Raw genomic sequence first — 13,630 nt, 5'->3', positions numbered from 1 at the left:
TCCATGTTCCACTGCTGCTGGTGCCACTGGAAAAGTGTGCGGGGAGGAAAGTCCCCAGGGCATCACTGGTGTGCTTCTCAGAAGTGCAGTTGGATGTGATAGGGCTATTATGGGCTAATATGGGAGGGGTAAGGTAAAATTTTGTTTTCACTGCACAGCAGCATAAAGCAAATAAATAGTGCTTAGCCTATAATGAAACTTGATAAAATTCAGTTCAGCAGTATCAGGATTGATCACTGCAAGCTGACATTGCTATTTCCCACATACCTCCAAAAAGCCGCCCAGCATAAGGTACAAAGCAACTGCACGATTTCAGAGTTGCAACAGCTACAAATGTTAATAACCAGCAGAAATGCAATGAGAACATAGGCTGTAACTTAGAGATACACAACAGAAATATATTGGGAAAACAAGAGCAGAAAAACAGGTCTGAAAGGGAATAATGTTAGCTAATGTAATGATTGAAAACCCTGTATAAGTTCCCATGCTCTAACCTGCCACTGTTTTTGTTAAAATAGAAGATTGTTTTGAAGTTTTGTATATACTTTTTGTATATGCAAGTCCCAGTATCTTGTGCAGGGAAAACTGCCTGGTAGGTATGTAATCAATGTCCATGCTATTAAGAAAGTAAGGGCTTGTTTTAGTTGCTTAAACCATGGCATGCAGTGATGTGTGAAATTCCTAGTCCACAGCAGTCAGGAGAGAATGGGAAAATCTCATTGAAGTCCTGCAAGACATCTGACAGCACCAGGCAAAAATGCGGCATGTCAGAATGCCTCCAGTGGCAATAGATGTCTGTCCTCAGGCAGTGTAACTAACCCTAAATGTATGTGGTTTACAGGGAAAAAGGATGCAGCATGGTTGTAAAAGTCATGGTTATTTCCAAGGGTTTTTCCAATGGGGATCTAGGAAGGAAGTTCTTAATCTATTGACATGACCACGTGTTGCAAGTATTGATCAAGGAAATATTTATTTACAGGGATTTTTCAAATACAAACATAAAATAGCACATATAATATATATATATTTTACAAAAATGAATATTGAAATAATAAACATGGTACAGCACAATACAACATCAATGAGATAAACATAACTGCAACAGAAATCTATGTCTGGAAGAATTTTCCTGTTAGTCCTATATAACCAACAGAGCTCTACAGTACTGTGAGTGGAATTTCCAATGGACGGAAAAACGTCCATTTACTTCACTTCATAAAAGTACTATAGGGAAACGCTACATATGCCAAGTAATTATGTTGCATTTTTGTAATAACGCTGAAAACACAGAGGCTTAATAAAAGTTATATAGGGCTGAATAAGCAGTGGCTAAATGTCTGGGGAGGAAAAATGTGTAGAGAATATACAAAATACTGATAAAGTGGCTTATTGGTCCTTTTATTAAGTTTTATGTATAGATTAAAAAGTGTTGCAACACTGAATTTTAAACCACCAGAGAGAAGTGTAAAAAAAAAAAGAAAAAAAAGAAAAGAAAGGAGAATCGCACCAAAAGATCCTCTCTGCTCATTTTGTGCCATGGTCAATGTCTGTGCGTGCATGTGTGCTTTTGGGAGTGCCGCACCAAGAGGCTGCTACCCCAGCCTCTGGGCACTGCCATCCCACCTCTCAATTAACTGGTGCACGCAGGATTTCACCATTTACCAAAGCGGAGTTTTCCTTGCGGAGCAGACCACAAGCACGGGTGAGAAAGCCCATACCTGTCCAGCCCAGCTGGGTAGCTCTGCAGTGCCAGTCACCTCCCTGCCCTCCCTGGGGCCACCCGCCACCCTGCCCATACCCACTCCAGAGAGAAAGCACTTGAAAACATCTTGTCCACCGTGGTTATCCAGAGGAGTCAGCAAGCCCCAGTGGCGCCTGGTAGCGCCTGCAGCTGGGGCTGCTCAGTAGGGGTACTGCTTCTGCTTCTTACCCGAGAAGCAGGCCAGCCAGGTGCACACCAGCATGGCCGCCGCTGCGCCACCACCCGTGCAGTAGTAGGCCCAGCCGATGTGGCAGGTCCCTGCAAGGGAAACACAGTAACACATAAACAGTGTTAGCCAGGGGAGGGAAGCACCGCCACCACCCTCCTTGCTGCCCACTCAGTTGAAAACACTTGTCTAGGTTTCTGCTTGCTTGTACGTCCACCTCAGACAGGGAACGCAGGGTATAATTCAAGCAATTAGAGAAGCCAAGCTCGTTAAATGGCTCCCCTTAATTTGTTATATACTGGTTAAGCAGATAGGCCTCTGGGATCACTTGCTTGGCCAGTTACCATTTTCCATAAGGGGGGAATGACACGTGAGAGCCAAAGCTGAGGCTGCTGGCTCAGCCATGGGACAGGCAGGGCTCAGCCATGGGCAGGCATCCCTCTGCCTGCCTGCCCCAGGGAGTGCCCATGGCACTGCTCTCCACAGTGGCTGCAGTCTAAAGAGGATTTTCCCCACACTTCTCTTTCTTCCCCTCCTCCAGGCAGCATTTGAGCATATTTTGATTATTTTTGACTGAGATTTTGAGGCTTTGCAGGTAACTTGGACCAGGACCTGCTCCCTTCATGAAGAGCTAAGTCGGTCCAGCTCTACCACTGCAGTGACAGGGCTCAAAACCAGATCTGGCTGCAAGCTGCTGGAAGACAATAATCCAGGACATAGCTGTGAGGAACATGTCTCCCTCACACAGGCATCAACCCTGAACATCCACAAAGCAGTGTGGTGACAAGGGACCACCTGCATGGCGGCTGCTGTGGGAACAGAGTCCAGAAATATGAAAATACAGAAATTTCCCTAACCCCACCAAGGTCACAACTCGTTGCTGAAAACTTCACTGATCTTTTGCCTAATGTGTTTAACAGTGTCACAATATGCCTTGAATACATTTAATGGCCTCAGTATCTTTTATCGGTATGAGCCAAATTCATCACTAGTGAATGGTGCTGGGGATTCCCATGGTATACCATGAAGTGATTGTTCCCCTTCCAGGCACCACTGTGCCTTAAGAATAGGAGGAGATCAGGAAAACAGCAGCTGCAGTAGGGAGGAAGCTTCCTCCCAGAGGTCTCCAAAAGCAGGGAGATGGCTGCTGTTAATCCTCAGGGTTTCAGCCCATCCCCAAAATAATTTTCACTTGGGCTGCATGATCTTGGTCATTGTGATCTTGAGTGTTTGGGACTCCTTTACCACTGAGGTTCTTCTTGTGTTATAATCTTGGGTGATATCACCCTGCTTTGAGCAGTGAGTATTCTCAGTAATGCACAAGCAGCAATACACTTCCTTCCCTTCTCTGGAAAAAGCAGCAGAAATCATTCTTCCCTCTGGAGAACAGAAGGTAACAACAGAGTTTCCATCCTGGAAGACAGAGCTGAAACAGGTGGCATGTCCATACTTTGTTCCAGTGGAATCCTTGAGGGCAAGTCTTTGGGTTCAGCTAATCCTGCCTTAGGCACAAGACACACAAGATGTCTGTATATCTCAACATGTCCAAAGCATTCTTCAAGGCAGACAGCATGTCCCTTGACTGTCTTGAGGGTATTATCAGGCCAGCTTTGTAAGGAGACATTAGGGAGAGGCAAGACTTAGGTTCTTGGCTGCTCTGAAGATACCAGTTTGACACCACAGCAGGAAGCATAGTACTTGTTGATTTTTTTTCTTCACAACCCTTAGAGCTTTTTATTTAAAAAAATGTTCAGTAAAACAAAAATCCTGACGCGATCAGAGGACTTGAAGAGCTGTGGTGTTGGCTTGAGCTCATTAGCCCCTCTCTCCAATGTGCTGGAGCAGGAAGGGAGATTTACTTGGGTTTGTAATCTAGTTATGCTCTGTAGATCAACACCTTTCTTGGCTTCATTACAGAAGACCACACAGAGAGTCTGATTTCCTAAAGAGAAGACCATTGGAAACCATAGAGAACTGCCAAGAGCCTGTCAATGTCTCTGATGTTCAGAGACCTATGTCCAGGCCATCTATTGCTTTGCCTGTGTACACACACTGTCTATAGCTTCTGCTGGGAATTTCAAAACCAGAGATAAGCATACACAAGATATTTAAATCCACTAGATTGCTTTGAATATGATCACATTTATATCACGGTGGGGTGTGCTAAAGCAAGTCTTATGATATGATTGACTCTATTTGATTGGTCTTTTTAAGTTGCTAAGTATTTCTAAAACTATTAGAGTATTGTAGGTGCAGCTTGAAAAAGTAAACCTTTCTCTACATAATGCTTCTAGGTAGAGAAAATAAATGTCAAAATGACACCTTTAAGAAGAGTTTAAAGAGTCACCTGCTAGCACTGCCCAAGGCTGTGACCTAAGTGGGATAGAATGAAGTAAATTTGAACTTTTGCATGGCATGATTTCAACTTTTATGCCTTGGCAGTGAGAGAGGGGGAGAAGGTATGTGATATACTTCTTAAGAAGAAAGAACTGTTAAATCAGTGTCAGAGATATGCTCAACAGATATACAACATGCATGTTCAGTCTTGGCTGAAGAGAATAATGTTTATTTCTCCATACCATGCTCCATTTACCCTAAGGACCAGTGCCCTACTTAATGCTCTGAGGCATGGCAGGCAGTCTCTTGATCTAACAAATGCAATGTAGTTCAGAAGCGTGAGTTGGCTCAAGACGAACAAATGAAAAAATCAGAGAGTGAAGGAGAATGGATGAAAGAGCCAGGAGCCTGACCTTACAGCTATAATAACACAGCAATAAACCTGCCCATTATTTCCTGTCTGTGTCAGAAACAATGGGGGGCCTTGGATAGAATAGCCTGATCTGTACTCAGATGATGCTGAGCAGAACAGCATTTCAAGCTACTGTGCTGAAGAGCCTCCAGCAGAGAAGGTGTCTCATGGTAGAGGAATTAGCTATACTTTTCATTGTCAGTATAGGTAAGTTCTAGGTCCATACCCAAGTATAGCTATAAGGCCAGAGATAATCAATCTCAAGGTACCTGTTGCAATGAATGATTGCCTGAGGCGCATAGCCCCGTGTCAAAATGAAACAACACCACTCCTTTTATAATTCTGTATTGCACAAGGAGAAAAAACATTTTCAGAGTTAACATTTCTGCTCTGGTTTTCTCATTTTACTACATATATGACCTATTTTATTCCACTATACCCTAAAGAAAGATTTTTCGTTGTCAATAATTGGGTAACTTAGTTGCAGTTTAAACTGTAAAATGACTTCTGCTTCACTTTGATATTAAACACAGATTTTAAGAGGAACAGGAGCTTTATAAAAAGCAGGGTTGATGAGTAATTAAATGTAACATCAAATGAAAAGAAAAACATCTTTAGAAATGTTATAAGAGAAGACAGATTTTGCTTTCTAGCTTTAGATATTTTATAATAATGGGTCACAGAAGGACCCTTTTTCATGTTCTAATTTTATTGCAATAACATCAGTGGGAGTAGCTGTATTCAGAGCTTAGCACACAGTTAAGAACTCTGCAGAGCTGGGGCTTAAATTTAACCATCAGGTAGAGCAGGTCTTCTTCATGGAGCCCATCATACTAAAGATTAGAAATGCTCCATTGCAGTTTCTGATATTTTTAACATCAAAACTCTAAAATGAAGAGCAGAGCCAACCAATTACTTGACTAAATTAAAACAATTACTAAAAACACGTCAATTTTCATGCACACATAAAGGCACAAAAAAAAAATGTTGTTTTCTTAAGGATGCACAGGAATACATATATGCCAGGAGAAGTGTGCTAGTCCACTGAAAGTGTGGAAATGCGTTCGAGAATATGTACATGTTCTTGCTCATAAGAAGGGCTGGATCTGGTTTCATGCCAAAGTTAATTCCCCAGCAGCTGAAGTACTCTTTTAGCTGATAGAGATGACATGCATCACAGCAACTTCTTCCTCTGCACACAGTTGGTGTTGCTTTTAACAATTTAGTCTTTACTTGAAAGGTCAGTATGGTGGGAGAAGCTATGGCTTCAGCATTTTGTTATTTATGAATCTTTGGGGGGATTTTTTTGGTAAAAGCATAAATAATTTGAGCTCTTGGTTGCTCAGTGAAGCAAGACTGTCCAAGTCAGCTCAGGTGTATCTGTAGTCAGCCATCAAGAACTTTGTTTTCACATTTGTTTTACTGGGATTAGCAGCAAGAGAGTGTCAGGATGAACACTGAAATCACAGAATAACAGACCTTGCAGCTGTACGGATGGATGGCCACTTTCCAAGCAAATAAAAGAAGGAAAGCATGGAAACATTATACTCTTCTCTTTTGTAAAAGGATTGAGAGAAATTGCAGTCCCTGAAGATAAAGGACAAAAATAAGGTGATTGAGGACACAGTAGAAAGAAAATTCAGGAGAAAAGAGTCTTATAGAATATAAAACAATATTTCCTAAATTGAAAGATCAAAGATTGTATAATGGTAGTTTTGCAGTGATGAATGGGCTTGTCAAAAAAACACTTCCATGCCTTTTCCTGATTTCTAATGTGATCTTCAAGGCATGATGTATGTCTCTTAGCTTCCCTCTCCTCTTCAATATGTAAGTCATATAAAGATTAAGACAAATTTGGGAGCGAGTGAAATTTGGCAACATAAAATCTGTGGGTACTTGATCTACTGTGGAGCTGTGCCAGGATCCAGGTGCCGAAACAGAATTCTGCTAGGACTTCTACTCATGATGTCTTACAAATAGTTATCAGAGAGTTATCAAGGTCCTCAAAATAACATATGATTTTAATCGACAATAACCAATAATTGACACTTAAGAAAAAATATCCAGAATATGAAAGTATCTTGGATGCAAACTTGTTAACTGTAAGACTTAGGATCCTAAATATTTGTGCCTTCTTTGCTGTTCATGTTAAGACTATCCTGGGCTTGAAGCCTGGAGTATTTGGCAAACTGATCATTTAACCTTATGTACAGCCTATTTTAAAAGATGAAGGAAAAATGGTTTCAGAATTAGCTGGGCTGAAGAATACAAATTATATACCTTCAGAAATAAAAACTACAATTCCTACTTGCAAAAATATTGTGCAGAAAATCTAATTAACAGCTTCACATGAGAGTCCAGGGAATGTGAATTCAAATAATCAATCAGGGTGTTGGAAAAGTAATCAGAGAAAAAAGTAAGGAGTGTGTGATGTTAAGGGATATACAGGGATTTGGAAGTATGAAAGCCACAGATGAATGTTAAAGATAATCAGCCTATTAATAAGAAGGCACAATTATTTTGAAACAAAGCCAACATAAATGAAATAGCTGAAGATTTTTTTTCCTTGACAGAGTTACAATGAAAAAACATCATGTGAAATCACCTACAAAAGCACGAAAAGAAGTTAAAACTTGGAATGCATTCAGAAAGGATTAAAGTAGTTAAGTGAAACACAGAAAGAACACTGTATAAGGTAAAACTGCAGCCAAACAAACAGTTGGATATCAAATAAGGACTTTAGTGAAGCTGGTTTCTTTGTCTGCTGCATGGCTATGACTTTCTTAATAGAGTCATTGGTTTTTAAAACACATGATTTTTTTATGCATTCACAGATCAAGCTATTTTGGTTACTTATAATTGGTCAAAGAAAGTGTATGAGTGTTTTGGTTTGCAATTAAATGCATAAAATACAATAAAATTCATAAGTGTAAAAAAGCAGAAAAAGAAGTGCCAACTTGAAATTCTTCACTTCTACTGCATGCAGACACTTACTTATATGACCAAATCCTCCTTTCTTTGGAGGATCACATAATTTTGTTTAATTGAACCTCGTATTTGCTTAGGTGTTCATTTACTATGGAACAATGAAGAAGAAACCAATACCTTATGTCAATTAAAATGCTGAAATTCCTAAGAGCTTATGTCCTGCTAATAAGGAGCTTTCCCAGACTCCTGGAAGAAGTCAGCAGAAATCCCACCTATTACAGGAAGTGAAATGAATTTCACCTCTTTTTGGACATCCACAGTACAGAGACTTACACTGGACTAGTCTCTCAGGTTCCCTCTGGAGACAAGGAGAAAAAGTCAGTTACAGGAGTGTGTTGCATTTCATCTTAAAATAGACAAAGTATAACAGGTGAACCCTGCTCTAGCAGCATCTAATTCTCTCCCCCTAACTATGAAGGGATTCCACACAACCAGTTTAGCTCCCCTTTGCAGGTAATAAAAAGCATCATGTACTTGCTTCCAGGTGTTCTGAGTCCCTTTCTGGATGTTCCTGGTTATCTCTATTGACTGCAGAGGGTCCTTGCATATCCATGTTCTAACTCTGGCAACAAAGGCAAGTGCCTTGTGTTAGAGGGAATATATGTTGACCTTGATATAGTCACCAAACACAAAGATTTAATAATGGAAGTTATCCAGGTGGCACTAAAGAGGAAATGCTCCTCGATGAAACACTTTTTTTACTAGCACGTAGACTGACTCATTCATTTATCTAAGAACTCAGAAGCTGAAGCTCAGGTGTGCTCGTAAAGATTGTGCTTAGCCTCACTCAAAAAACTGAAGTGGTAAAATCTCTGAGCTGTTCGCAGAAGATCTGCAAACAAGAAAACTGGCTTTGTTAGATAGATTGCTCATGGAAAAATATAGCTTTGAAGCCTTTGCCTTTAATAGGATTCTAATAAATTGTCCTACCCTCTAAATCCTTTTCTTGATTGTTTTGGCACTGTATATCAACACTCAGCCAGATGCTGAAATGATGCCACCTAAGGCAAATCAACTAGCTGACAAAGCTTATTTTTTTTTTTTTTGTATCCACTGCTTTCTGTGGGGCTTTTATGTTGTTTTAGTAACTGCACTGTTTGCTTTTAAAGTGCTTTAAAGATAATTGACTCTAACATTTCTACAACAGAAGTAACTATCAAGTCAACAGTTCTCTTTAAGATATTTCAAGCCCTCTAAAAGTGGCAAAGGGGAACCTTAATAACAGTGATATTTGGAAACAAATACCCCTCAACAGAGAAGTTTCTGAGAGCTTTTGAGGGCAATTCAGCTGCTTGTTTAGCTCAGGATGGGAGCCAGCCTTTTAAATTGCTCCACATTGGCTAGGAGAGCCCTTCCACAGCAGTTCACAGATAGATGGACCACCACAGAGGGCAAGCAAAGGTGTGCATTTGGAGCCACCAGCTTTGACTGCTGCTGCAGCTGGGCCCCCAGACCTAGAATGTCTCTGTGTATGACAGAGGTAGCAATAGAGCATGAGAGCCAGAAAACATAAAACAACTGCAGAGGGTCTAGGAGGTTGTGCAGAAGAAACAGGGCAGGAGACTGCTCCCAGCCTTGTAAGGATGGCATGAACTCAAACAAGCATAGAATGTATTTTTGGGAAGGCTGTGGCAGCAGCTGCCAGGTAGGTAGGCAGGGCATGGTGTGCCAGTGGCCGTACCTGAGCCACATGAGTCCTCACTGCCAGACCTGTGATTTTCACTGCCTTTAATAGCAGTGAAGAGCATAATGAAACTCAAAGATGAGCTCTTAACATAGTTACAGCAAACACCAAGTCACATTTGTAGGATGCTTCTTAGCATAAATGATCATCCTGGAGAATAAAAAAGTAATCCCTAGGCAGGAAATGCATGACATAAAAAGTAAACTCTTACAAAAAGTGGCAGGATGCAAAAAGTTCTTGAGCACTGATAATCCAGACTGAGTCCTGACTGCCCAAACACTGACAACACAAACTGCCCAAAAGAATGACAACTTTATTTTCCAAGCAGTTCAATTAAAAAAAAAAATAAAACAATTTATTCTTTCAGGTCAATAAGGTACATAATATAATTTATATGTAATAAGTAATAATATCAGGTAATAAGTACATATTATCTTTTCACACATCTTGTGGTAGGAAATGGCAGCTGGAGTTTCCTAGGGCACCTACAATGGCATGAATCATCTACATTTAGGCAAATGAGTCTTACTCTAGATAAGAATTTTGTGTTTTGACTCTTAGGTATTGGTCTGGTAGCGTTTCTGGAGCTTATTCACCAGATGCCAACTGAGGCTTGATTTTAGGAGTTAAACTGAGCATGCACTCTACTCTCTGGTGCCTTTTGTGGGATTTAACTGCCCTTGCACCGACTGTAACAGAAATGAGCATACAGCAACTAAGCAGTCTTCACATGCACATCAATGCCTAAAAATGAAATTGATGACCTAAAACGAAGTCTCATTTGATATTAGACATTCATTGTTCAAGGCCAGGTTGGACAGAGCCTTGGGTAGCATGGTTTAGTGGGAGGTGTCCCTGCCAATGGCATGGGGGTTGGAACTAGATGATCTTAAGGTCCTTTTCAACCCTAACTATTCTATGATTCTATGATTCAAACCCAATACTAATGTATTCATCTGTATATACTCACATTGCCCTTAAAATAAAAGGCATGCAAGTTCAGAAGATTTCTTCATACAATTTAAGTTTTGCAAAATGTGGGGTTTTTTTCATATGTCTGATGGTTGCAACCTTTAGTGCATGTTCTCACCTTAATGCAGGGCCCCTCAGTTTAATGAATTTCCTGCTAAACCCCTTATTTTTCAGCTGTTATTCTTGCGTGGCAGATTTAGAAATGAAAACAAAATGGTATTAGTGCCTCTAGCTCAGCAAAACTGAATGTGTGGTATATGCTTATATGTGTGATATGCTATAAAGATGCTTGCTTTGGGGAAATTGCCTGTTAATTCCTTTTGCAGACCACAGGATTGTGTAGCTCTGACTCATTTTGAAACTCGCAGCAGCTCAGTTCTCCTGTGCCACATCAGTGCTGTCCTGAAGAGGCTGACAGGCAACTCCAGGGTGTAAATAATGCATCATAACGGCAACAGCTTGTGTGATGACAAGAGATTAACATGATTTTGATCCATCCTCAGACATCTGGTAAAAGCGAAAGGCAGTCCCTTTGAGCACTGCTGGTTTACAACTCCAGTCTCCACCTCAAGCATTAGCCTGTGGCCAAATTAGACTAAGCACTTTGACTGGGTCACTGGGCTTGGTCACTGAGCAAACTATGCTGGCTTAAATCATAAAAATCGCTTTTCTCTTGCCCCATTTATTTATATCGCTGTACTTCTAGGAGTTACCTCCCTAAAATGGCAGCAGACGTCTGCTCCAGTTCACAGTCTGGTGTTTCAGTAGGAACTCTGTTCCATCTATGATCTGAGATGGGATGCTGCAATGTGAATTTATACATGTGAATACATTAGTATTCACTGGGTATTCTTTTCTAGAAAATCTAAGCCAACATTGTGAAATGCCCAGCACTTTGCTGCTCTCTTTAAAATTGGGCATCTATTTGTTGTTTATTAAGTGAACTATGCCCAAAAGGTTTACCTAAATATTTATGTATTGAATTGGGCTAATTTTTTTCAACCAAATGAAAGCGGTTGAGCAACTCCATCTCTACAAAGAGGTGTCATTCTACAACTGATGATGCCCTGCTAAGGGTAATACATGATGACCTTAGAAGTCTTTTCCAACTTAGTTGATTCTATGATTCCATGAACAGAGAGCAGGACCCCAAGACCTCCATACAGGTCCTGATGACTGCCAGAGAGCTGGGAAACACAAGCAGAGGAACACGACAGAGATCTATCATGGCCTTAATCCCTCAACAACATTTGCCAAAGGTCATTTGTCAAAGCCCCAGTATATCACTCTGTTTTTTTTCATGATGACAAAACCAGATTGCTAAAGAAAAGCAGAGAGCAGCCCCCTTTACAGTTATATCAGCCTCTCTGTCTGTCTATTTACAGAGGTTACTCCCCATCCTCATTAGCAAAACAGCTCATCCATTGAATGTAATTTAATCGACAAATGGAGTCGTGCTTGGCAGGGTATCTTCAGTTGAAGACTGATGACTCTTTGTAGAGATGGAGTTGCACAACCACTTTCATTTGATTGAAAAAGAATTATCCCGATTCAATACATAAATGTTTAAGTAAAAGCCCTTTGGACATAGTTCACTTACTTAATAAAAACCAAATAAATATCCAATTTTAAAGAGAGCAGCAAGGTGCTGGGCATTTCACAATGATGGCTTAGGTTTTTGTCCTGGGTTCAGCAGTAGCAGTCATGTTTCTCCTTAGTAGCTGGTGCAGTGTTGTGGTTTTGACTTTCAGCCTGGGAACAGTGCTGATAACACCGATGTTTTTAGTTGCTGCTCAGTAATGTTTACTCTGACCAAGGACTTTCTCAGTCTCATGATCTGCCAGGGAGGAGGGGAAGCCAGGAGGAAGCAGAGACAGGACACCTGACCCAAACTGACCAAAGAGGTACTCCATACCACAGCACGTTATGCCCACTATATAAACTGGGGGCAGTTACCCAGAAGGGCTTGATCACTGCTTGGGTCGGGCTGGGTATTGGTTGGCGGCTGGTGAGTGGTTGTGTTCTCTTCCCTTGTTATTTCCCTTATCATTATTATTACTGGTGGTAGCAGCAGTGGTTTGTGTTATACCTTAGTTACTGGACTGTTCTTATCTCAACCGTGGGAATTACATTCTTTTGATTCTCCCCACCATCCCTCTGGGAGTGGGGAGTGAGCGAGAGGCTGCGTGGTTCTGGTTTGCCGGTTGGGCTTAAACCACGACAGTTTTCTAGAAAAGAATACCCAAATCCACTTACACATAAATTCAAGGCATGGCTATTTTTCCTGCAGCCTTTTTAAATATTGCTTTGGAATGTATACAGAAATGTGTGTTTGGTGGGGGTGGAAGGAGGAGGTTCCCTCTTCACAGTATGGGCTACCTCAGCACTATTTGGAGTACCTGTTAGTTTAATGCCTTTTCAGAGACCCTGAAGACACGGAGAAGCACTTCTTGTCTAGCACACCCAATAAGCATTAAGCTTTTTTTAATGGGTTCTTAGCATTGCTATTTATTTATTCTATCTAGTTAGAAGCATGTTACAGGGAGGGGTTTTTTCTTGTTTTGGTAAAGCAAAAATTTTCATTCAAATGCTAATCCTGGAATACCCCTGGTTAACATTACATTTCACAGTGCACAATTCAGCTGTTTCTCAACTGAGTTCTTGCAGCCCCTCCTCTGCATCTGCCTCTTGTCCTCCGCGTCCTCCTATAATGCATATTGCAGCAGCTGGCTTATCTTCTCAACCTTCAACTTCAACCATTTTTCCCTCCTCACCTTTTGTAAGTCCAGAGCAAATCTCAGTGTTGAACCTCCATCTTTGCTGGCTCTCTGGTCCAGTCTTTCCTAACTGCATGCACATGCTGCCTGTGATCCATGCTGCAGCAGTTACTCTGCCATCCTCATAAGGGAGGCTGTATGCTGTGTGCTGATCAGCACCCCTTTGAACCCCAAACATACTCCTTTGAGAGTAACCATATGTGCTAAGTTAGACTCTCAGTGTCATCCTCACTAGCACCCACCACAGCAGAATGTGAAGGACCAGCACTCCCACTGCCAGCATTTCTCCCATCAGCAAACCCGTGCAGGGCTCATGGCAGCTCAGCTTTTCTGAGGGCAGAATGCAGTCTGTATGTATGTACTTCTTGAGACAACTCATTTCACAGATTCACGAACAGAAAGCATATCATTGTGGCTTAATCAAATTAAATATTTAAATGAAAGCAATAAGTACTTAAATTTGTCTTGAGACTTAGCAAGATTAAGTCTTTGAAACATCATTTCTGGTCTGTAGGCTATAATAAGTAAGCCA

General features: G+C 41.0%; 1 protein-coding gene across 1 annotated transcript in view; it reads right to left on the bottom strand.

Annotated features, from left to right (window-relative positions):
• Positions 1-951: 951 nt before the first annotated feature.
• LHFPL6 (LHFPL tetraspan subfamily member 6) overlaps positions 952-13,630 on the bottom strand; it is a 141,246-nt gene continuing 128,567 nt past the window's right edge. Inside the window, exon 4 of the mRNA XM_061344942.1 lies at positions 952-2,020. Within this exon, the coding sequence (XP_061200926.1) occupies positions 1,902-2,020 (119 nt within the window). The 3' untranslated portion in view covers positions 952-1,901. The remainder of the gene's footprint in view (positions 2,021-13,630) is intronic.

The sequence above is a fragment of the Neopsephotus bourkii genome, unplaced genomic scaffold, assembly GCF_033783945.1.
Source record: "Neopsephotus bourkii isolate Nb327-2 ecotype Australia unplaced genomic scaffold, CSIRO-AGI_Nbou_v1 NB_36, whole genome shotgun sequence".
NCBI classification, from domain to species: domain Eukaryota; kingdom Metazoa; phylum Chordata; class Aves; order Psittaciformes; family Psittacidae; genus Neopsephotus; species Neopsephotus bourkii.
Note: the sequence above shows the minus strand (reverse complement) of the source record. Positions and strands in the feature narration are given on the sequence as shown.